General features: G+C 33.1%; 1 protein-coding gene across 2 annotated transcripts; it reads left to right on the top strand.

Annotated features, from left to right (window-relative positions):
• The first annotated feature begins 83 nt into the window (after nt 1-83).
• LOC133194776 (isocitrate dehydrogenase [NAD] subunit gamma, mitochondrial-like) lies at nt 84-9879 on the top strand. Of its 2 annotated transcripts, none has more exons than XM_061330686.1 (13): nt 84-160; nt 2658-2726; nt 2961-3049; nt 3536-3651; nt 4381-4438; nt 4644-4776; nt 4981-5114; nt 5257-5359; nt 5681-5827; nt 6040-6134; nt 6278-6338; nt 6554-6642; nt 9817-9879. In XM_061330686.1, coding segments are annotated over exons 1-13 (1170 nt in total). In that variant the 5' UTR covers nt 84-85; the 3' UTR covers nt 9818-9879. The 2 variants fall into 2 exon arrangements, with proteins under 2 accessions (XP_061186670.1, XP_061186669.1); XM_061330685.1 differs by lacking the exon at nt 9817-9879 and adding an exon at nt 7189-7249.
• Nucleotides 9880-26240: the final 16361 nt, after the last annotated feature.

Below are 26240 nucleotides of genomic sequence, written 5' to 3'. Positions count from 1 at the left end.
ATCTCTTGAGGAATTACGAGAATACCATCGAACTTCTCTAGACTTTCCCAAACTCGTAAAGCTTTTGAAGGTCAAGGTGAAAACAATGGCGGCGCCCATGCAACGTTCAATTTTAAAGTTATTGAAATCAACATCTGGCGGTTTAAAAAGATCTATAAGTGTAAGATAATTCTTCTACATAATGAAAAGCATTGAAATATTATAAATATCAAAATATATATTCTTCATCTCACGTTATCATCATTATTTTATTATTATTACCATATCTCCTTCAGTTCGAAAATCCTCTAGAACTAATCATACATCTCTGTCATCATATTCAGCAAAAATATTGATGGTAAAATTTATGAACTAATATTATTTGTTATTTTTAATGTTCTGGATGAAATGAAATTTAGTCTTGGATAGCTGTACAGTGTTTTATCACATCTTGACGATGAATTTGTATCCCTCTTCATAATTACAAGATTAGAATATATTAACATAGTCCTTAATTAGGGCTGTGTATTGAGCAAAATATTTCGATACGATACGATACGATATTTTATAAAGCGATATGCGATATATTGGATTCTTTAACAAGTCTATCAAAAAAGTCTTGTATATCATTTAATTCATAGATTTGATAAAAACTGGGTGTTTTATTACCAAATTGGAAGTTCATGTCTCACTGTCTTTACAAAGTACACTTCAAATTCAAACTTTAAATGATTGTAAAACCAACATGTTAAAATATAGTTGTCTATGTATTTTGTAATACATGTGTAGTTATTTAAGATGTGTCATCTCCTTAATGTTTATTTCACTATTGATCATTTTTAATTCAAAACAGTTAAAAATAACCTTTGGTGACTGAAATATTCCCAACTTTTTCACAGAATTATAAGAAAAACTGCCTGCCCAATACGTATTGGAAGTTATTTTTCGATACGATACATTCCTGAATATTCGATACGTATATTGAGTATATCGATATATCGATTGATTAATCGATATATTGACACAGCCCTATCCTTAATCATGTTGATAATGTTAATGATAAATTTTTCGTATGTACATATATGCAGTTGCATACTTCAAGTTATATGGATTTAGTATACCAATACATCTACCAAATTTGGTTAGAATCAATGCGAGGTTAAATAAGAAAGTTATGATGAAAGTCTACATACAGGTAAACTAAGATATCTCGACATCGATGGGACTATCAGATATATGGGGTGTTGAGATATCAGAGTTGATACTCGATTTATGAAAATTCACGGTATAGCAAAACTAAGACTAATTTATTACATACATGAATTCGATAGTTAGGAGGAGTGTTCCAAAAATAATGTCATTTCATCTTCTTCACGTGAAAATCGTGTTCATATCTTACTGAAGTCACATTGACACATTAGATTGATCACTGAATCGTAGCAGAGGAAAATTTCATGTTCACAATTTCACTGACTTAATAGCTACAGTGTATATTGCTTTATAGCGTATTCATTACACTATACCCAACATGACTGGAAAAAGAGCAAACAATTAATGCACTTGAAATTAGGGCCTATATAAAAGGTAGGTCCTTACTTGGCATTAAACCCGTAGATATTCATCGTGAGGTCTGTGATATCTATGGGAATGGTAAAATGTCTCATAGGTCTGTTTGTAGGTGGGTTGCTAAATTTAAAACAGCTAGGTTATGAACACCTCAAAGATGCTGCTCTCCTAAGTCACCCTACAACAGTTACAACCAATAATAACATCTGTTCATAAAAATCCACCAAATCTTACGGAAAGAAGCAAGATATAATTGTGAGGCAATTGGCTCCGATGACAAACATGTTGTTATAGCATGGCATTTTGAAAAAAATATCTAAAGCTTAGAAAGATAAATGCTAGGTGGATACCTCATTTGCATAGTGATGAACAAAAGAGAGTCTGTATTGAAAATGCAAAGAAATTATTAAAATTATATCCAAAATATACCAAAAAGACTTGATAATTTAGTTACTGGTGATGTGACCTGGGTATACTATTTTGAGCCAAAATGAAAGAATTCTAACAGAATCTGGGCATCAAAGAATGCAAAATGTCCTAAAAGATTACGAACCGTGAGGCAAGAATACAGAAAATATATGACTGGACCAGGAATCAAATCCAGGCCCCTTTATCACTAGTCAGGTGTTCTATCATTGAGCTGCCCAGGCCAATATCCTCGGTTCATAATTTCTACAATTTGAGGAGGACTTTGTGCAGTAAATGTAAGCCCTATGTGAATCAAAGGTGCATGGATTCATTAAGGATCACATACCTCAAAACTTAATTCTGAAGCTTTGTCTTTTAAACACATGTATATATTAATGCCATATTCAATGATGAAGACTTTCAATAAGCCATGCATCTTATCAATCTTTAATTTCTTATTTGTGACTTTGCCGGAAGATAGTATTCCTCAATGTGAGCTTTGTAATCTTTCATTTACTATGCTTGATAGGACCATGGGTTCGTAACAGCAATATGAGGAACTTGTAATTACTAAAAAAAATTTTAGCAGTTTATGTGTTGAGAGTTCCAGATTTTTCAGAGTTCAAAACATTTAGGTGGTCATCAAAGCTTATGCATCTTTATTTGATAAGTATTTTAATTTCAAATTGTTTGATATTTTGTAGGGATCAAATAGAGTAACTGGAAGTCTTTTTAATCAACAACGCCGAGACTATTCAACAGAGCCTCAATATGTATGTACATGTTTATATTTATTTTGTCCTTATTAAATTCGCATCCAAGGAAAATAATTATGTACCTTTACATGCACTGCATAATCTTAATTCAATTTTTTTTTCTAGATTTTGAAAGATTCTTATATATGTAAAATATTGAAAAGAAATCATTGGATTGTACTTTGCAAATAAGAAATTAAAAACATGTAAACAAATTGTCTGTAATCATTTTGTTTGCTTGTATTGATGCAGAGTAAATATGGTGGAAGAACTACGGTGACGGCCTTGACAGGAGATGGAGTTGGACCCGAGTTGTTATCCTACGTAGAGGAAGTGTTCAGGTAAAGTTTATATTCAAATATATTTTCATGTAAAAAGGTATCTGTCATCAATAACCTTTGTAAATTCATCAATATAATTAATTAGAGAGTTACCTTTCCAGGTTAATACAAAATGTACACTCTTGCATCATGTATTTTGTTTGATATCCTTGTTGTATTTTCTCTATGTTGTTTTATACAATGTGAGAATAAATTGAATTGAATTGAATATTAGAAGTGAAGCAATTCAACAGTTTAACTTGAAAAACTGTAAATTCCTTTTATTCAGTTTCCATATCTAATGTTTAAGCATTTTTTGCATTTAAAAGCAATCTTTGCATACATTTTCTTTTGCAAAATTGAAGTAAAATGTTCTTGTATTTCTTTAATAACTGTTTGATAATATACATGTATTTGACTATCTATGATGTTTTTCTAGTATATTCATGAGTTGCATTTTTTGATGTCAATTAAAAAATTTTTCTGATGGAAATTATTTCTCTTTAGATATGCAGGTGCCCCTGTAGATTTCGAGAACTTGGAAATAAATGCCAGCACAAGCAATGAAGAAACACTACACAGTGCTATTTTGTCAGTGCAGCGCAATGGGATAGCTCTTAAAGGTTAAACGTCATGCAATATTATACATGTACATTTATTGACTGGGTTCGAGGGCAACATACTTTTTATCAGACCCAAGAACCAAACTGTTTGCCTGAGGCCGTTAGGCCGAAGGCAAACAGTTTGGTTCGAGGGGTTGACAGAACGCATTTTGCCCAAGAGCACAGTCAATAAATGTTTTGTTATACCTTTTACTTTTTATTTTGACATAACATGATGTAAATTTTGTTTATCCACACTGCGGTTTAAACTTGGTCAATTCTTTAAAGTTCTGTTGAACTCCAACGAATGCAAATAAGATACAGCTTACCCCGCCCACACTGTGACATAAGCGGTCCAACATCTCGACAGGTCCAATATCTTGCTCTGCTGTCAAACATCAATTTTTTTATGACCGCTCAGTAAAACATTGGAAATTTTAGACTTTTTTTTAGTATAGAATTATATAGGAAACAATTTTAAAGGTATTACAATATTTTTTATTATGACTAAATTGTAATGCAATGTTATTTGTTATACTAAGTAATTAATAAGAAGAAGTAATAATAGTTGGAAGTCCATGATGAAATCAATTTCTAGGCTGGGTTAACCAAAATAATGTGGAGTTTTGTCACAAAGAAAAAAACAAACAAACAAGACAAAAACAAAACAAAAACAATCAAAAGAACTCATATTGAAATAAATTTGAGTGTGTTAGATAATTATGAACTAAAATTTGATGATATTTGCAGGGAATATTGAGAGCAAATTTGATGAACCAGGTTTTAAATCTATGAATGTTGAACTAAGGTAGGTGTCAAAGCATTTGAAATGTCTTTACACAAACTGTAATAGTAACTTCTGCATCATTTTAACAATGAAAATGGGTTTTACACACTCTAACATAACATCATTTGATTGAAGAGCTTAAAGCATTCATTATCAGATTTAATTTCATAAATACCTAAATAGTCCTTTTAAATAAATAAATAAATCTTATTCACATTTTCAATAGGACAAAGTTGGATTTATTTGCCAGTATTGTGTGGTGTAAATCTATCGCTGGAGTTCAAACTCGACACCAGAATCTAGACATCATCTTAATACGGGAAAATACGGAGGGAGAATACTCAAACTTGGAATATGAAGTAAGACATCAGACCATTCATCTCACATGTCTCTCAAAGACTTTTATTACAGCAGTTAGCTAGAAAGCTTAATTCATGAAAGAAAAAATTCTTTCTTCATGAAGAAACTTGTAATGCACGAACAGACATGTAATGTGGTTCATAGAAATTCAGTTCAGTAATGGAGTAAAGGTCTGGTACATGTAATAGTACATGTATTTACAGATTGTACCAGGCTGTATAGAGAACTTGAAGATCATAACAGCAGCAAAGTCTACCAAGATTGCTAAATATGCATTTGAATTTGCCAAGACCCATGGAAGAAAGAAGGTCACAGCTATTCACAAGGCAAACATCATGTAGGTTCATTGTGCTGTATGAAATAATTTCATCTCCCTGTCAAATTTACCTCCTTCCCCTGCACAAACGTCTTGCTTTTAGCAGATAATGCATACCACTGCAGTATGATTTTTAATTTAATTATGTCTTTAATTCTTAAAGGAAATTAGGAGATGGACTTTTCTTAGAATCCTGTAGAAAGGTGGCCTGTCAGTATCCAGATATTGAATTCAGTGACATGATTGTGGACAATGCTAGTATGCAGGTGTGTATTGCATGTTTTGTCTGCACTTGGCTAATTTTATGATTATTATTTTTATGATTTTGAAAGTTAGTGCAGCAAGTGTTAAAACTTTATCAGCATTTTGAAAGGAATATGTATTAAGACCAAGGCTGTTTTAAGATCATTTGTATTGCAGTGAAAAAAGGTTGTAGTTTTATAGAGAGAATTCTTAAATTGTGCTTATTAAATAACATATGTGCATGTTGCAATAATTAGCCTTCTATTACATCCTTGGACTTGTAGTATTCATAATTGAAAAGGTACACATGTAATATTTCTACATATTTATTTATTTTTGACAAGATGGTGTCTAAGCCGCAGCAGTTTGACGTCCTGGTGATGCCCAATCTCTATGGTAACATTCTCAGTAACATCACCGCTGGATTGGTCGGAGGCCCTGGGGTGATTCCCGGGATGAACATTGGAGACAATTACGCTGTCTTTGAAATGGTTCGCTCTTCTGAGGATATCTGATGATATTTTTTTTTGTTTAAAAGCTTAAGAAAAAAATGTCGTTTTTCTCTGTACATTTCTGAGAAAAGTAGAATTAATATTTAGAAAACAAAAACTCAATCATATAGATGTTAAAGTTTATGATATCTAGTGGTATTCTTTATACTAATAGGAAACAACTAATGCTAATGTAAACAATTTTTTCACAGGGAACTAGAAGTTCTGGACGCAGTATGAAGGGAAAGAATATTGCCAATCCTACAGGAATGCTGTTAGCCAGCTGTGATATGCTGGATTACATTGGGTAAGAATCAACTTGTTTATTACATACTATTAAGATCTGAAAATTGAAGAAAGTTTCAGGCCACATTTTATTCATTTAAAGTATGTTTTATCCAGCATGTACATGTAAAATTATTTTAATCAGAAATTTTGACATTTATGTAGCTATACCCACCATGCTAAATTGATCCGAGAGTCTGTGATGAAGGTGCTGTCTGAGGATAAAGTAAGGACTTCAAACGTTGAAATGATTTAGAATTTTAATCTTTTAGCTTCCATTCTGCCAATTTTATTCATATTGAAAAAAGCTAATATATATCAGAAATTTTATGCAAAATATTAATACAAATCACAACTGCACATGTATATCATTCTGTTAGTATCATACCATTATCATAATCATTAATTTTTTTCATCATATTTATGAACTTTGCTATATAGATCCAGACTCCAGATTTAGGAGGCCAGGCAACGACACTGGAAGTCGTACAGGCCATTATAGATGATATTAAGCCAAAAACCTCTAGCTGGTGAGTGCCTGTACAAAGCAGTTGATTGTTAAACATAGATTTAGATTTGAGAAAGGTTGTTTTGGTTGAATTTATTATTGTATTTGTCCCCAGATTTTTTTCCTTTAATTTTTATGGTGCTATCCATTTTTTGAATACTTTTAAGTTTTATTTGATAACATAGAAAGTGAAAAAGATGCTTTGCACTGAATTGCATGTCAGATGAATTTTAAGAATGTTTGAAACATATATGCAGTAGACAGTAAATTCATATGATTAAACTCTATGATTCATATTATTTTATTTGATTCCTTTCACTATATTAGTTGCTTTTAATGCTTGAATGACAATTATTTTAATTGCTGGCAATCTTTTGATTTAAACTTTTTTTCTCTTATTAAATCATTAACATCAGATAATCAATGGTTTATAAATTTAATTTTAGTTTCATAATTTACAATAGTACACCTTGCATGTTTGCTTTTATAAAGGCTTCAGAAAGTTGGACATTTTGTTATTTTAGCATTAACAACCTTTCATTAGAATTTAATGCTTGATTTTTCTCAGGAGTTCTACTGCGGCACAAAATATATACAGCCTCAGATAAGGACACGGTATGATGAAAATATAACCTCCTGTTCTGCATTTTATATTGGCTTTGGGTCCCGGCTATTACTACTTGCTAGATACATGTATTATATAAAATGTCTTGTAGGTTTTTTATTTGCAGCAGCATTGTTTGCCTTCAAACAAAGTTTGTCAATTTTAATGCAGTAGCAAAGCAATCTATTTGACTTACTGCTTTGCTGATGAACTGTACAGTATGTTTAAGAAATTGCATATAAAATTGTTATGGTTTAATATCAATGGATAGGGTTATTGCTCTAAAGAGTTGTGGTAAAACATGTATTTCTTTTGTAAGTTACATAGAGCAGCAGGATTTCTAAAAGGATGTTTAAAAAATGATTTTTTAGAAGATAGAGGTTGACTTTCTATTTAAGTATGTAATACTGATGATAAGGTACTGACTATTTTTGTGTTTTCAAGAGAAAGGTAAATGATTTTCTTTTCCAATATTTGAATTATTATGAATATTAATAAAGATTTCTGATTGGATTTTGTAATAATTTTATCACAATTCTAAAGTGGTAGTGAAATTTAAGCAAGAATATTCAGTGTACTACACATATGTACATGTAAATCCATATCTCATGATTGACACCAGGCATATAATATAGAGGAATGCTGTGGGATTATATTTTTAGCTCATATATACATAAACAAAAATACTATTTACTAGAATCTTGTTCATAAAACATATATTCTGTAGTTAAGCTAGATTTAATTAGAGGAGTGGGATAGCTAGTCTAAAACAGTATAATTTTCTCTCCTCTTTGGATTTCTCACTTGTATCACCAAAAATCTCATACAGCTGTCACTCTTAATTATAAACTCTGAACTATTATAAATGAATGATTTTTAATCTTTTTTTTTTGCTTCGTGTTTAATATGATAATGTAAAGATTATTTACCTAATTAAACCTATCTATTTTAACTTGAAGGTCAGTTAGAACACCTTAAATGAGTAAGTTGAATTATGAACAAACTGAAAACTTATGTATTTCTAATTATCTTCAGCTAATCCTGTATAAATATACCTTTATTTACTAATTCTGTTTAATGTACAAGACTCTTACTTACATTGGTTAGAGGTATAATAAGTAACCTGAGATTTACATTTGTAAAAGTCTTTCAACTAAAGGTATATATAAAAAAAGCTTTAATAAAGGTATAAAGCTTTTATAAATATAAAAAGAAAATGACATGTACCTGTAAATAATATTGATTGCTATAAATTATTAGATTTTGATAAGGCCTAACAGATATAGAACATTTAACTGGAATGTTTCATTTAATTGCACAACACCTGCCTGTGTATATATGCCCAATGATGTTAATGAAAATAAATGTAAGTGCTGTATTACAAATAAGGCTGACTGCAGTGGCTGAAGAGTTTTGATAGTGCAGAACTTACATGCTAAAATTGTATGATATTCATGTTTCTAATGAATGTTTTTTTTTCTTTTAAATGAAGCTTGATAATCTTTCCATTACATAGATTGAACATTAATCTCCTTCCTCCCCTAACAATACCTATACATTTCTGCTAATTTGTATTTTTGTTCACTAACATTTCCTATGAGTCACATGTACATGTACTTGAGGGAAGTGTATGTATGTTATGTTTAAATTGAATGTTTGAATATAGTAAAGCTGATGGCATGATACTAATAGAAATATTTTCCTTTTTATTAATGTCTGACAGGCTGCATGTTTAACTGTCCACAAGGTGAGTTTTTTTTTTCTGGAGTAAATCTAAATTCACAAAATAAATTTTCAGAAAAGTCAGCATCAAAATCCCACATGCATTTAGAAAAGTGTATTATATTATAATAAAATGCTTCATAAACTCTAAGTAACAGAATTTAGGTGAATATACGAGGGTTGTCACAGAAAAACCTGAACTTTTTAAATATTTCATAAACTACCAATCTGACTAAAATAAGATCTTTGTTATGCTCCGAAATTCTGAAGGTCACTGTACAACGACCATCAGAATTTTGGAGCGTAACAAAGATCTGATTTAAATCAGATTGATGTTGTGCCAGTAGCTATTTCGAATGATTTGTTTACCAAAGAGAAAAATAATTTTTATAGAGATATTTTACTGAATTTTCTGTGAATTATTCAAAAAATGTTGATTTTAATGCATGCCAATGTTTAACTTTATAATATTAGTGAAACAAAAAATATTGAAAATGTTCACATTTTTGCTGGGACAACCCTCATATGCGTTTGAATTTGTTACATTAAATGAGAAAATTTCTTGTGAACTGAAACTTATTTCTGTTGTTCCACGTATTCAAAAAAATATTGCTTTTCATATTATTTTTGTTTGTTTTTTATTAAACTTTGCAGTATACTGAAAGGCTGTGCTAAATTTGGAAGAAAAACTTAAATCTTTAGAAAAAGCCTCAAATACAAATAACCACCATGACTAGTATTTAGAAATATTATTTACTAAATCATAGAATCAATTTACATGTAAATAAAAAAGAGGAAAGAAAGACGACTGTAATATCTACATATACTTGGATATGACAAACATTTACTATAATTTCTTCTTTTGAATAGAGGAGCAATGAAGAAAAAAAACCACTAGTGAATCAAAAAACCTGTCCAAGAGAAGTTCAAATGAAGTTTGTAACATGTTAAAGTGTTCGGTAAAATTCACAAAATGAACCTCTTCTAGTACTTTTTATGTTTTAATTGTGTGTGTTGAAAGTAATATTTTTACTGATTATTGTAAATTGTTTAATGAAAATTACGTAAATTATTTCCCTTTATGTTATAATTGTGTTATTCTATATTTGTTTTTATTAAAAGATGAAGATCTGAGATGAGTTTTGTACATGTATTATTGTATATAAATGTGAAACCTTATGCATTGAGGTACATACAATTTGATCTACAATACGAGAATTTATAGAGATTGTGCTTTACACAAGGAGTTGCATTGGTGTGTATACTTGCAAGGTTTGATGTTCAAATTTACGTTGTTTCCATGAATAGGATGGAATAAATAGAAATTTGTACAATTTTAGATGAGCTTTTCTGATCACTTATTGTCAGTCGTCCGTCCATCTGTCTATCCGTCCATCTCTCCATCTGTAAACTTTTCACACTACCAACTTCTTCTCAAGAACCACTGGGCCAATTTTAACCAAAGTTGGTACAAAGCATTCTTGGATAAAAGGGAGTTTTAATTTTCAAAATGAAGAGCCAATTCTTTTTACAAGGCAAGATAATTAAGAAAAGACAAAAATAGGGTGGAGTCATTAAAAAAAATCTTCTTCTCAATAACAACTGGGCCAGAAAAGGTGAAACTGATGTGGAAGCATCCTTGGGTAGTGTAGATTCTAAATTGTTAAATCATGGCCCCTGGGGTTAGGGTGGGGCCACAATAGGGAATCAAAGTTTTACATTGAAATATATAGGAGAAATCAAGAACCACTGGGCCAGAAAAGCTGAAACTTATGTGAAAGCATCCTTGGGTAGTGTAGATTCTAAATTGTTCAAATCATGAACCGTGGGAGTAGGGTGGGGCCACAATAAGTATTACAAGGGGGAACATCTGGTAAAGAACAGCAGGGCCAAAGTTACTCTGGTGTGTGTTTTAGCCCATGGACCCCTTGTTAATCATTTCTTTTTGTTCCCTCTTTGACAATTGTAGACACTCCTTTTCAAGGAACGCTGTCGGTGACTAATTTTCCGGTATGTCCTTAAGGTCTTACGACACGTTGATAGAATATCTGTTTTGTATCTATTCATAATATACAATTAACAAAATAATCATAATTATTATTATCTTGTGGTTTTAAACTGTTTTCAAAATGTCTAAGTATATAGAGACACCAAAAAATTGTGATATTCGTCATTGGCAATACTAGTGATTTGCAATAGACTTGTACCGGTATATAGTAAATAACATCCTCTGTTATCTTGCACAAATGCTTGGTAAAGTATCTCAATTTTTTGTGAGGAAACTTTATAAAGTAGCTATATTTTAATGACAAATTCTCGGAAAAATACAATGTATATGTATTAATTCTAACATTATTTTGAGGACAAGCGTCTGTAGGAAAACATTGTGTGATATATGAAAGGTCACCCAGGTTCAAAACGTTCTTTACTCTCTTACACAAAAGTCTTTTTTAAACCAGAAACTGTGGGCAATTAACACGTAATAATAATTTATCTCTGTCGACCATATTTTTCTTCATTCGCCTTTATTTCCTGAATCCTATGTAAGACTTAAATTAGTCACGATCCAATGCAATACGCTTTTTAGAATTCACCAGTGCATGTACCTGTGGCGGTCAGACGGGTTCGATCGCCGGTGGCCAGATAGTTCTACTGGTAGAGCACCTGACTGGAGATTCAGGGGCTTAAGTTCGAATCCCGGTCTGGTCCGTCGCATTATTCTCCTCTCCTCTTACATTTGGTGCCCAACCATGCCCTAGAAGTGACAGGTGAAAGACCTGCGAGGGAAGAGCCTGAGTTGGTGTCTTTGGAGGCAGAAGACCTTTAAGGAGGGAGAAATGTGGCGGTCAGACTTCCATATCAAAATGGCTAATCATAACTCTGCTGTTCTTGGGAAGAAGTTTTTTAAAAAAGATTTCTCCTATACAGGTAACTCTCGAAACCTCGAAGTCCGCGGGACCAAGGAAAAACTTCGAGAGATCAAGAGTTCGAGTTTTCAAGAGTCCGGAATTTTCCGGGTTTGTTGACAGGTTTTAAAATTAGTCTTACCGGATGTAATAATTTTCATGCAGTGCTAACCTTTTACACGTGGTTTTTATAAAACAACGATATTTTTTCGTAATTCAGATGAATATTTCATTAAACTGAGTAAAGCAAAAAATGTATATCGTCATATCATGTATATTTATTTATTCTTTGTAATACGAACATCATACTACGCATTCGTTACATGAAAACGACATTTTACAGCGTCGTATAGAGTTTTTTCTATTCCAAACATGATCATTGAACACAGTTCTGTAAGTATTTGTCCGCAATAAAAGTCTTCATATTGACATTGAGGCTGTTTCTGCTTTTTTCATATTTCGTTTAACTTTGACACTGACTCGAAATAAAAATTAAATTAGTGTTTTGTCTTTTAATATATTACTACTTTTCAATGACACTGCGTCTCTAAATTATCTTAAAACAGTCGATGATAATTATTTTAATAGCATATAGGCAAAATATGATTCATTATAAATCAATTATCACCTTGCAGCATAAGTGTCACCTGAATAAACATCCTGTCCCTCGAGACCCGCGTCTTCTGCCTGGGGCCATTTAAATGTCCAGGTAAAGGAGCTAATTATATAATCTTGTATACACATAGCCACTTCGAGGTATCGAGGGTAAATTCTAATAGAATATGCATAGCGGGACTGCATTTTGACTTCGAGGGATCAAGGGTTTCGAGAGATCAAGAGTTCGAGAAATCAAGAGTAAATTTGCTTAGTGATGTAGTGGAAAAATTCGGGACCGGAGACTCACTTCGAGCGATCAAGAACTTCGAGAGATCGAAGTTCGAGCCATCAAGAGTTACCTGTATCTTCCTATGTAAAACTTTGTTTGCCCTTTGTGGCCCTATATTCTATCCCCGGGGCTATATGAATTGAACAAACTTGAACCCACACTACCCGAGGAAGCTTCCATATAAACACGACTAATCATGTCTTTGCTATTCTTGAAGGATTTTTTTCTATGTATTCCTATGTAAAAATTTGATCCCCCAATATGGCCCCACCCTACCCCTGGGGGTCGTGATTTGAAAAAAAAAAAATTAAATCTACACTACCTAAGGCCATCATTAAAAATATCTTTGTTTCCCCTAACCCGACCTTAAAATCTCAAGTTGGGTAGGTAGGTAGGTAAATTATTTTTTTTTTCTGACAGCAGTTCTGAAAATACCTATCTTTATAAATAAGAAAGAACAAAAGAAATGAATTTTTAAACCGAATATCATACAAATGAAGCAACATGTATGGTAAATTAATTCACAAATATTATTCATTTAAACTTGTGAAATATCTCAGGCCAGCGTAGATTTACTGAAATCGAATATTTACAAAAAGAAAAGAATCGCAAATACTAAACCATCGGACATCCGAGTATATTTTTCAAACCTACTATCATCTTCCAGTACTTACACAGACAAAATGTCAAAGGCCTCGCGTGGCGCAGTGATTCTAGTGTTTCGTTTTTGGAGTCGAGACGTAATTCAGGAGCTTATTCTAAGTCTCAGGTCCCGACAAGAGACGTGGAGACTGGTCAGTCGAATGAGACCGTAAAAAACGCAGGTACACTGTCGCAGTATACATGTAGATGTTGGCATGAAAAAGATCCCTTACTGATGCTTAATTAATGATCAATGGCTGTAAGTGTCAAGTAAAAGTCTAAATTAGGTGCCCTCCACCGGCCCAACAATTTTTTAAAGATATTTTAAAGCAAAGAAACAACCTATTTTCAAGGGCCTAACTAAAGAAAAATACACTATACGTCTCAGGAAGCCGTACCATAAGCCAATTTTAAAGATTTCAATACTATTTGGAAAGAGTGCATATGTATAAAGAAATATTTAATTCAACCAAACCATATCTAAAATGATCAAAGTTTCATATATCTTATGTTATAGTCACGAAGTTAATACCCCATAGATAAAAGGTAGGAAGAAACGACATCTGAATTATATTTATCAAGATGAAATAATTATACAAAGACATATTTACAACTCCTATGGTCCTTTATAGTTAAAATAGGATCATGGGGCAGACTTTGCCATGCCTACTACATAAGTTAATCTTAGAAGACACATTTGTAAATACCATCTTAACACTCCTTAGTCATGGTACATTTAATTCACGCAATGTCTCAAGAGTGTAGAATTCTAATAAGTTAAAGATTATATAATAAGATTCATACGTAACCATTGTTTTATAACACGAACTAACCCTCTGTGGTCATATGTTGCAGGCGCCAAATGAGAGTAAAACAAAAGCCGCCGTTCTGTTAAAAAACGGACTTTGATGAAATTGTATTTCATGAAGTTTATAAACAATAAAAAAAATATTTAAATAATCTTATTAAAAAAAACTTTTCAGTCGGCACGATTTAAGTGGGTCGGTCGCGTTAGGGGAAACAAAGGTATTTTTCATTTTGGCCTAAGGATGCTTCTATATAAATATGACTTATCATGGCTTTAAGAAGATTTTTAAAGATTTTGCGATGTATTCCAATGTAAAACACTTCGATCCCCCATTGTGGCCCAACGTATCACCGGGGCTCATGAACTTAGCAAACTTGAATCTACACTATTTGGGGATGCTTCTATATAATTGTGACTAACCATGGTTTTGCTGTTCTTGAGAAGATAAAGATTTTTCTTACGTATTCCTATGTAAAACTTTGATCCACTATTGTTGTCCCAACCCACTCACGGGGGTTATGATTTGAACAGATTTAAATCTACACAACCTGTGAATGTTTCCATATCAATATAACTAATCATGGCTTTGCTGTTTTTGAGAAGAAGATATTAATTTTTTTCTTCTATATATTCATATCTAAAAATTGATTGCCCATTGCTGCCCCACCCTACCCCCGGGGAATTTTTATTTGAACAAATTTGAATCGATCTACACAAACTGAGGATGCTTCCATATCATAATGACTAATCATGGCTTTGCTGTTCTTGAGAAGAAGATATTTAAAAGATTTCCTATGTAAAACTTTGATCGCCCATTGTGGCCCCACCCTATCCCCAGGGGTCATGAACTGAACAAACTTGACTTTACACTACATGAGAATACTTCCAAATCAATATGATTAATCATGGCTTTGTTGTTCTTGAGAAGATACAGTATTTAAAGTTGTCCCCTCAATATCCCCATGTAAAACTTGAATCTACACTACCTGAGGATACTTACATTTTAATATGACTAATCATGGCTTTGTTGTTCTTGGGAAGAAGATATTTAAAGTTTTTCCTATATATTCCCATGTCAAACTTCGATCGGTTATTGTAGCCCCACCCTATCCCCAGGAGTCTAACCTGAATATACGCTACCAGAGGATACTTCCATATAAATACGACGTATTATGGCTTTCAGTTGTTTTTGAGAAGAAGATAGTTACAGTTTTTTCTATGTATTCCATGTAAAACTTAGATTGCACATTGCTGCCTTAAACCCTTCCCCTGGGGGTCAAGATTTGAACAAAGTTGAATCTACACTATGTCAGAAAGCTTTCACATAAGTTTCATCTTTTCTGGCCAAGTTCTTGAAAAGAAGATTTTTAAATAACCCCGTCCAATTTTCACTATTTCTTATTTATTTCCCATTGGAAGAGGGTGTGGCCCTTCAATTGAACAAACTTGAATCTCCTTCACCCAAGGATACTTTGTGCCAACTTTGGTTGGGATTGGCCCTGTGGTTTTAGAGAAGAAGATGATAATGTGACAATTTGCGAAGACGACAGACAACGGTCAAATTTCTATCAGAAAAGCCCACTTGAGCCTTCGGTTCAGGTGAGCTGAAACTTACATGGAGTATAGTTATTTACGAGTCATGTTCAGCTTTAACAGATCAGTACTACAAGTGTAAAAGACGTTTATATATTATAACTCGATTCGAAACTTCAATAATGCTAAACTGATAATAATGTCTTAATTTATATATTACTTTGAAATCTTAACAAATTACATTGTATTACGTACACCCAGCTGTTGCAGGCAAGAAATTAACCAAACATGATCGAATCAGCAGTACTTCCTGAAGATGCTTTCATATCATTTTAACTAATCAAGTTCTTAATTGCAAAGATGATTTTAAAAGAATTTTTCTTATATATTCACATGTAAAACTTTGACTGCCTATTGTGGCCCAATCTTACTCTTTGGGGGCACGTGCACAACTTTTAATCTGAACTACCTGCGTGCATGCTCATACTGCGGGATGATTGTATTTCAATATTTATATGAGTGAAATGAGTGAACATTGATCGGAAGGATTCTGTACAGCATACACATCTGCCAACATAAGATGATTTTTTGGAAGTTTCAGTCCTGTCCTGCATTGTTTCGCCTCCTGTTTGGTACTTCACAACTTATAGTAAGTGTATTTTCGTACCGTACCTTGTGGTGCAAGGACGTCTTTGGTGATTAAAATTACTATTTACAATGCAATTAAAAAGTGAAACACAGTTTCTCTATGGGCGAATGGTGATGGTCTGGATCTGACACCTACATGAAACCGTCTGAGGGAGTTGTTTGACCAACGTTGCATGAAAAGAAATTCAAGATCCTGATCCCATTTCGAAATAACGATTTTTGCCCTGAATAGGAAGCAAGAAAGATGCTGTTTTTCCCTCTTGGAGAGGATATTAATAAAAGAAGACTAGATGGAATGTCAATCAACTGATACACAATCTGGTACAACATAATAACCTTGGTCTGAGTTCGTGTTGCAGTAGTGTGGTTAGTTGAGTTGCTGGATCATACTGGATACATTACTGTTTGTTCGGTATCGGTAGACATTAAATACCATTTGGGCAACTCCCCGCTGCACCATCTCTAGCTTGTTGACACTGTCCACTGTATGCTGGTCCCAAATGAGACTTTCATGAGATTTATGAATTCTGGCAAAGTTTATGCCGGGCGGTCAGTTAGTATGAAGGTAAAGCCTTGACCCTTCGTCAGAATAAAAAAAATATATGGTGGATAATGAAATCTCGCATAAAAGACAGAGTGCAGAATGCATACCATTTTTTTTAATCTTCAGTAATTCAAAAGTGACAAGAGAATTTTAAAGATTACTTGCTTAGCATGTGCTGCTTCCAGCTTACAAACATATAGTTTGTAAAGCTCAATACAGTCTGTAGCAAGTTAGAGGAACATGGGTTTGATTCTACAGGTAGTTATTCAACTTAAACCCTTGGTTACCATCGTCACGGTAGCTCAGTCGGTAGAGCGCTCGCTCCGTGATGGGACGGTCGTGAGTTCGAACTCGGCCGCGACTCACCGAAGTCGATAAAAAATAGGTAGCAACTGTTCCTTCGCCATGCGCCCGGCACCTTGAAGTGAAAGTTGCGGGTCCTTCGGATGAGACCTTAAAATCTGAGACCCCGTGTCACGGCAGGCGTTGGCACGATAAAGATCCTTTACTGCTCAATGGCCCTGAGTGCCTAGTAAAGGTCAACATTTGAAGCCCTTCACCGGTATATTGTGACGTCTCTTTATGAGTGAAAAATTCTCGAATGGGACGTAAAACAACAATCAATCAACCCATGGATACCTTTCAAAGGAAGAGATTCTTCAAAATCATGAGTCAATTTAAAAAAAGGAAGTTGAATTACCATACCTAAACTGGATTCCGAAACTTTATAAAATAAAAATCCCTACAAAATACAAATCCAGATCTCGTAAATAATTGTATTCTACTTAGCCATCCATTTGCTCCTCAATAAAAGGTTAATAACAGTGAAAGAAAAATTGCAACAATGTAAAATGTGAAGACAACAGTGATCGGTCTCATAAATCCAGTTAACAAAAAGAATCGTAAACAGGGCGAAAACACGGAACCCTGTTGGAAACACCAGAAGTGAGTTCAGGATCCTAGGAGGAGTAAGCATCCCCTGTTGACTGTCCACACCCACCCTGAGCCCTATGTATTTATCAGAGTACGGAGTACTCCGTAGTCAAATTTAGTATAAAATCAATGACTTAACAAATGTTATCAAACATGTCAGACAAAATACGACCCAATGATAGGTTTTACATAGAAACAAGGTCATTATAACGACCGTAGAATGTACAAAAAGTTGACTTTAAACGGGATTGTTGAAATCCTTGTAACATCAACTTATTTGATAGTAGCTTGCCTCGGTGTAAAAATTGATCGTACTTGGAGCATGCTCTTGCATGGGTATTGAAATAGTTTGGAGAAAAAAACACAGTATGTAGGTGATTTTGGAATATAACTACATAAATGATTTGAAGGCCACAGCAAGTGTTTTCTTCTTTTCACGTAAAAGATTTTGAACAAATTCTGCTTCACATGAATACAAAAATAGATCTGTTAATAACGGGGCGCAATTGCTACCCATGAGAATTCCAATAGATTGTTGGAAGACCTGCTCTCCAAAAACCACATAGATATTGTCAATCAGAAACTCGAGTATCTTTTTAATGTCAACTTCAGATGACTTGTGTGTACAATCAGAATGTTTTTTAACAAAGTAATTTAGCAAATGAACAATGACAAGATAAGTAAATTTACGAGTTCCATTTTTATTGAAAAAGCAGCTGTCAACGATGTCAGAAAGTCTGGTCTTTAATTTTCCGTGGGGAATAGTTGTATATAAAGTTGAAAAGTCTTAAGTTTTTATGTTGTCAATTTTGGTAAAATCTTGTGATTTCAAATGTTCCAAAAGTTCCTCGGAATGTTTTAGTATCATCTAATTTACACCACTTCTCGAATATATTGTTGCACAGTACTCCTGAAGTTTCTCCTTAACTACTGTTAATATCTTAGTGAGGAGTAAAGAAAGAGGCTTCGTAGAACATTTACTTGAACGCGCTATGTATCTTTTTTTTGTAAGGATTTTTATGAAGTTTCGGAATCCAATTTAGATATAGCAATTCAAATTCATTTTGGTTGTTGGGAATATTAAAAATATTCAAAACTGACATATGATTTTGAAGAATTTCCTCCTTAGAAAGAGAGCTCTAGGTATAAGTTGGATTTCCGCTCGTAGAATTAAATCCTAGTTGCTCTAAAATACAATTTATATAATGAGCCTTAAACAACGGCAATGTTGTTACCTGCTTTGTCAGCAGGGACCAGTGCGTACTGATTTTGTAATCTATCTAATGCTTTTTTCACTTCTGAATTATTGAATACAGAAGGATAGATGGTTTTCATACTGCCCCTTAATCGCTTAATGCGAGATTTTAACATACATCTGATACATTTAATCCATTCTGACAAAGTGTCAAGGTCTTCTTTTTCATGTCTGACCCAACGCCTGGCGTAATCCTCTACAGAATCCATAATATGTATGATATTACGATGCCAGTTAAAGAATCGGGATTCCCTATATTTAGGACCTTTTAAAATTAGTTATCTAAGGTCCTCATTATTAACTACATTTACGTCATCATAAATAACGTGCCCAGCAGGACTATAGTTAAAGGGAGAAGAAGAACATGAACACAATGGAGGGTTATGTTTCAGATATTCGATATCCAGGCCCTGTAAAGTTTTCTTATAATAAAAAAGTTTGGAAGCAATAGTCGATGTGTATTTTAAGAAATACAAGATGAAGTCTTTAACTTGAAATATGGTGGAATACATGACTGAGCCCTTTTGTGATTAAGACTATTACTTATATTAACCGGGTCAATTCCTTTGGCATATTGGAGTTAAAGGAAAAAACGGGTTGTTTTAGCTGCATATTCTCCTGTAAAATGTGGCTGTATAAAACGCCTATGATTTGCAATATCTATAATTACAGATCCGAGCTTATATTCTGGTGTCGAGGAATCAAAGAATGGACTTTTCTTGACCTTTTCAAGTAGAGTGGAGCCTCATTTATCCGGACGCTTTGGTTCCCAGTCAATTTGTCCGGATATGTGAAGCGTCCGGATACCTGAATTGCGCTGATTTTAGTTATATGGCCTTTTATACAATTTTCAATAGTAAAGAATGTTGTTTTTTATCAATATGTTTTATAGTCTAAATACTTTAATATAAGTTAGTACTACTCAATATTTGTTTAAATAAATAAAAAAGTACATATGTCATTGAAAAAAAAACGTGTTTATATGGTCACATTAATTATTTCTACTTCCCAGTGTCTAATGAATCAACTTCTCCTAGTAGCCATGTCGGTACGGTACTGTCGGTAGAATCTTATTTAATATGAGCGCCCATCAATTAATACTGAATGTGACATAATCTGCATATGTATACGAACGCTAATCGTAATCATCCAATGCAAGATCGTATTAACGATTGTGTAATTTTGAGAGTGATTTTATAAATGTCATCAAATCATAGAATGCATTTTGCGCTTAAAATACTGTGCATAAAAAACTCCGATGTCATGTCTATAAATACATAAAACCATGTTACGACTGTATTCTAACAGTAAAAGAAATATATTTGTCGACTACGAAAAAATTATCCTAGACTTATATAATTATTTCCCTTAATTAATACGTATCAAAACCATGTTAGAGAAGCGAGTCTCGTGCGTACCTATCGACCTACAATTAACCTTGCCGTAAGCCATTGATAATAGGTCTCAGGTGATCATCATTTAAAACAAACAGCCAGACCAGTGTTTTTACAACAATTAACACCCGGATCAAGAAATTTGAGCAAACTTGACAGACCACTTAAAAAATTAACGTCCGGATAAATGAACCAAAATATAACGTAAAAATTCATTTTGTGGTGAAAAAAGACCGTCCGGATACGGAACGCGGAATTCCAGTTAAACGAGACAAAATAACGTTAAAAAATTTCGTTCCCATGAAAAATCGTCCAGAAACTGAAGCGTCCGGATATCTGAAGGTTCACGTGTAGACTATTCAAAAGTTTCAAAGAGACAGAGTAAAGTTTGGTGCGAATGTGATGAAGATCTAACTATCGATTTACAAAAGGTAGTAACGAATCAAAAGAGACTTCGGGTATTAAAGGTTTATTGTAAGACCGATGCCAATGACTACGTTTACGTCTCTGTGTATGGTTGAAAAGTCCCATCACATTGACATTGTTACACTGTCGACTAGAAATATTCCCAACACTATCGACATAGTCATTGCATCCATAGGGAAAGACCGTCCCTAGTTTTCTAATCCAAAATTCTTCTCGTTGTCTACGGAAAGATCTACTCAGTGATGGACTGTTTGTACGATGGTAAATCTTTTCTAGAATTCTAACTTTCATTGATAAAATTGAATGATCAGGTAAATTAAAGTGCTTCTAGAAAAGATGCTGGCCCCCGTTGTTAATTTGAAATCTGTGACCCGATATTCTTTTATGAATTGAACCGTTGGTTTCACCAACATAAATAAGTCCACAAAGATTACATTCTATTCCGTAGACAACATTAGACGATTTGCAGATTTTCCCAAAGTTTGTTACAGAAACTCTTTCCAGTAAGACTACTAGTGAAAGAAGTGTTAGTTATCAAAATGTCACAGGTTTTACAGTTTTTCGCAGAATATTTTGAAATAGAAGACATGGGATCGGAAAAGGATCTTCAAAATATGTCTCTTATAGAAACTTTACATTCTTTCAAATTTTTGTATGAACTATCGGTTTTATACTAAAATGGGAATCTGAAGACTGCACATATGACATATGTTTAATATCCCTGAGGATTATCCGAGGGGCATCGAATGAACTCTTCGAGTCTGTGTCCGTTATAGACTCAAAAGAGTGACGCCTTTTTATACTGGGCGACGCGTCTGACAGTATCATATCGTTATTCTGTGTACTCATGAATGAATAGGTACCAAACAACAAGTATCCTCGGGGACAGACTGTCCACCAGCAGAGAAACGTTCGGTAGTTAAAATGAAATATGTGGAGATAACGAACAGTATTCGAGCTCAGAAGTCAATTAAACATTACAAAATAGGACCAGAGCAAACATGGATCTCTAAGACATCAGAGGAGAGATCAGGTGCCACGGAGGAGTGAGCATCCCCTGCCGACCGGTCACATCCGCCGTATGCTCCTTGTCATGATCGGGAAATAATTTTAGAAGTATCTATTGTTAATTGATAAAACGCCGTCGACACATGTATCTCTAAATGTTGAGTGAGGGCCACATTAAGATTTTTTTTCTCCTGTAGAAGTTTTTAAATACATTCTGTTTCATTGGAATAAAAATAATCATCTCAACTTCAGAGATGTAGAACCATAGTGAGTTTTAACAAGGTAATTTCGTAGAAGATCAATCACAAGATATGAAAATTTGCGAGTTCCATTTTTATTGAGGAAGCAGTTGTCTATGATATAAAAAATTCTGCTCTTTATTTTATTGTGAGGAATGACTGTATAAAGCGTACAAAATTCACATGATTTGATGCATTTGATGTTTGAAAAGTTTTGAGAATTTATATTTTCTAAATGATTTTTGGGGCTTTTTTTTAGAATCTACATTTGTTTTACACGACTTATTGAAAATGTAGTTGCATAGTACGTCTGAAGTTTATCATTCACAACGCTTAATATTTTAGTGAGGAGTAAGGATATGGGCTTGATAGAACATTTACTGGACCCTGCAATATATCTTTGTTTGTAAGGGATTTTTATGAAGTTTACGAATCCAGTACAGGTACGATAAATCAAACTCACTTTCATTGACTGGAGTGAACAACCATTCCTCACAATATTTTAAAGACCTCCTTTTTGACATTACAGACAACTGCTTTTTGAAATAAAAAAATGAAACTCGGTTTAGATAAGATTTATAAAAAGTTAATAATAAAAAATGCCGTGAAGCAGGTCAAAGGCTGCACAAATAAATATATAACACATATAAAGAAAAATAAAGCCATGAAATTTACAAAAAAGTCTCTGGTGAGCTATAAAAATTAAATGTAAATATTCATTCTTTTATGGGTAAAGTCCTTATGAACTATTGCTTCTTTTTTTAAAATACATCACATACATGTATCTTACTGGAAAAGGATTTTAAAAAGATGAGCCAGAATTTTTTTTTTTATTCAACAACAGGAGTGACTATACTTAGGACTGGGTGTGGTCTAGTAATGGCGGTAGATTTCTTCTAACTTTCTGACGAAATTGGCTGGACATTTGAAATGAAAACGATTGATCTTTAAAATTCAAAGTTTCCAATACTGTGAACTCATTAAATTTTTTTGGAGGGTGTTGGTGTTGGTGGTCAGTTTTCGTTGTTTTTGAGGTACGAAGAGACCCACGAATTCATATCCACCACGAAATATAAAATCTCACAAATATAACCACTCATCACTTCTCCAGCCATGAAATTAAATCCCCAAAATTCCAAAATTTGACCTCACATAAAAATATGTGTTTTTACAGTATGCTAGTAATCTAGTAACTGTAGTTTCGTGGGTATTTTACCGCTTTTTTATATGTGTATGTGTATTCTCCAAAAACATTGGATATTCATGTTTCAACTAGCAGCCCAATACAATCAACGGATCTTGCGTTTAACTGTTTAAAAAATAGTTTGCTGGATAAATTTATATGAAAAAAATTATAGAGATAAAAATAAATATAAGTTAAATTTGGATGATCGCGATTTTTTAAAACTTTTTATTGCCTGTCTTTAAGTCCTCGAACAAGTTCTTAACTCATTATTTTTGAAATGTATTTTTAATGTATTCAGGGATTATAGTATTTCCAATTTGATGGAGATAAAATTTCGATGGTTTTCCAGTTTTTGCTTTGTTCTACAGTTTTACTTGTTATACAGTCAATTAGGGTGTTCCAAATCACGTTTTAAGCAATAAGCTTATATGCAAAGGCTTACTATCATGTGACCAAAAGTATTTCAAACCGTTTGAAAGCCCTAAGCAACTGAAAACATCTTCGGCCTTTTTTTTTTTTTAAGTTCTGACCGAAATGCCATCGGTTCACTATGATTGAATTTTCGTAAATGTCTGTGATGAGGATAAAATAACTAACAGTGATTATTGCGTCGTAATACATTATTCACAAACAAGCGTGCATGGTAAATAGCCACGAGTCAGGGATAGACTTCCTTAACAATGACAAGCTGAAAATGTTGATGTCTCGTTGGGGATAATAATGGATCTGCACTAAAATATTGTAACATTGTGACAGGACTAGAGTGTACATTGTTTAAGTATCGTAAATCATAATCATCTAAATTTTTCTAATCATATTATCTAATCATAAGAAAAGTATGAACTTGTATACCTTCAACAAAAAAGTTTCTGGCAAGATTGACCTGTAGTTCTGGTGAAGTAGATAGCCATAGAAAGCTTTACACTAGACAAATTGACACATGAATGAAAACAGTCATGCATACACCTGACTTACTCTGATCATAAAAGTTCGCTTAACCAAAAATATTTGTGTGTGTTAAATTGAAAGCAATTTCCTTTGATTAAAAAAAAGAACGATCATAGTTAGTGAATAACATATGCATTTGAGCTTATTTGGAGGTAATTCAGGTCATCTGCTTTGAGATCCAAGGTTTTGCATTACCGAAAATCGCATTTCTGAAAAAAAAATCATTGCAATACCAAAAAAAAAAACATTTATAATTATGTCATCGCCGAAAACATTTTAAATTGATTTCCGAAACAATGTATAGCATTTCCGAAATAAATCAAACTTTAAAACCTTTAGCATTTGCCAGGGTTTACTGCTGCCCCCTTCTCACAACGATGAGGTGAAAGAGGACCTAGAGGTCAGTAGAGGAGGTTAATTTTAGGGAACTTAAAGAATGCACTATAACAGAAGAAATATATATGCAGTAAATCTAAAACTTGTGTAAAATGCTTATATTTTTTTTTTATTTGAAAAGGTATGCATAATGAATAATTACTAATCTCTTGGGCAATAGTAAATTTCCCATAGCAACAAGACAAAGAGAATTATTTTTGGAATATTTGTATTTAGTTATAATAGGTTACAATAGATGTCTTGAAATCGACAGTTTTTTTTTTTTTTTTTTTTTTTTTTGGGGGGGGGGGGAGCTAAATTTTGAGCCTGAAATATGATTTTCCAAAAGAAGGTCTTCTTAAAGAAAAATAAACAAAAATTCAAGTATTAGGCCATTATTAAAATATCTTTGTTTCCCCATAACCAACCCTAAAATTTCAAGTTGAGTAGGTAGGTAGGTAAATTATTTTTTTTCTGACAGCAGTTTTGAAAATACATTCTGAAAAATTGAATAATATCTTTATAAATAAGTAAGAACAAAAGAAACCGATTTTTAACCTGAATATCACACAAATGAAATTTAAAAGCAACATATATGGTAAATTTTAAATTCACATATATTATTCATTTGAAATTGTGAAACATCTTAGGTCAGCTTAAATTTATTGAAATCGAATTTTTACAAAAAGACAAGATTCGCAAATACTCAACCATCTGCCATCCGAGTTTATTTTTTCAAACCTGCTACATGTATCATCCTCAAGTGCTTACACAGACAAAATGTCAAGGGCCTCGCGTGGCGCAGTAATTCTAGTGTTTCGTTAATTCAGGAGCTTATTCTAAGTCACAGGTCCCAACGTCGGACGTGGACACTGGTCAGTCAAAAAAGACCATAAAAAACTTAGGTCATGTAGTGTTGCAGTATACATGTAGATTTTGGCACGAAAAAGATCAATAGCCGTAAGTGCCTAGAATAAGTCTAAATTAGGAGCCATCACCAAGCAGGTGTTCAAATGTTGTCGACCCAAAAATTTTCAAAGGTATTTTAAAGCAAAGAAACAACCTATTTTCAAGGGCCTAACTAAAGAAAAATACACTGGACGTTTCAGGAAGCCATACCATAAGCCAATTTTAAAGATTTTTTTTTCAACACTATTTGAAAAGAGTGTACCTGTATAGACAATATTTAATTCAACGAAACCATATCTAAAATGATTAAAGTTTCATTTATCTAATGTTATAATCACGAAGTTTACCCCATAAATAAAAGAAATGAAGAAACGACATCTGAATTATATTTATCAAGATGAAATAATTGTACAAAGACATATTTACAAATCCTATGATCCTATATAGTAAAAATAGAATCATACATGAATTAAGTGTTTATTAGATCGAAACGAATGAAATGTAGTGAAATTTATTGATATGCATACACAAGTTGGGCCTCTCATTTACTCATGAGGCAGGCTTTGTAATGCTTACTACGTACGTTAATTTGAGAAGACACATTTGCAAATACCATCTTAACACTCCTTAGTCATGGTATATTTAATTCACGAA

Source organism: Saccostrea echinata, unplaced genomic scaffold (assembly GCF_033153115.1).
Source record: "Saccostrea echinata isolate AGI-Se365-2 ecotype Australia unplaced genomic scaffold, CSIRO_AGI_Sech_v1 ptg000029l, whole genome shotgun sequence".
Classification (NCBI taxonomy): Eukaryota; Metazoa; Mollusca; class Bivalvia; order Ostreida; family Ostreidae; genus Saccostrea; species Saccostrea echinata.
This window is presented reverse-complemented; position numbering and strand designations above follow the sequence as displayed.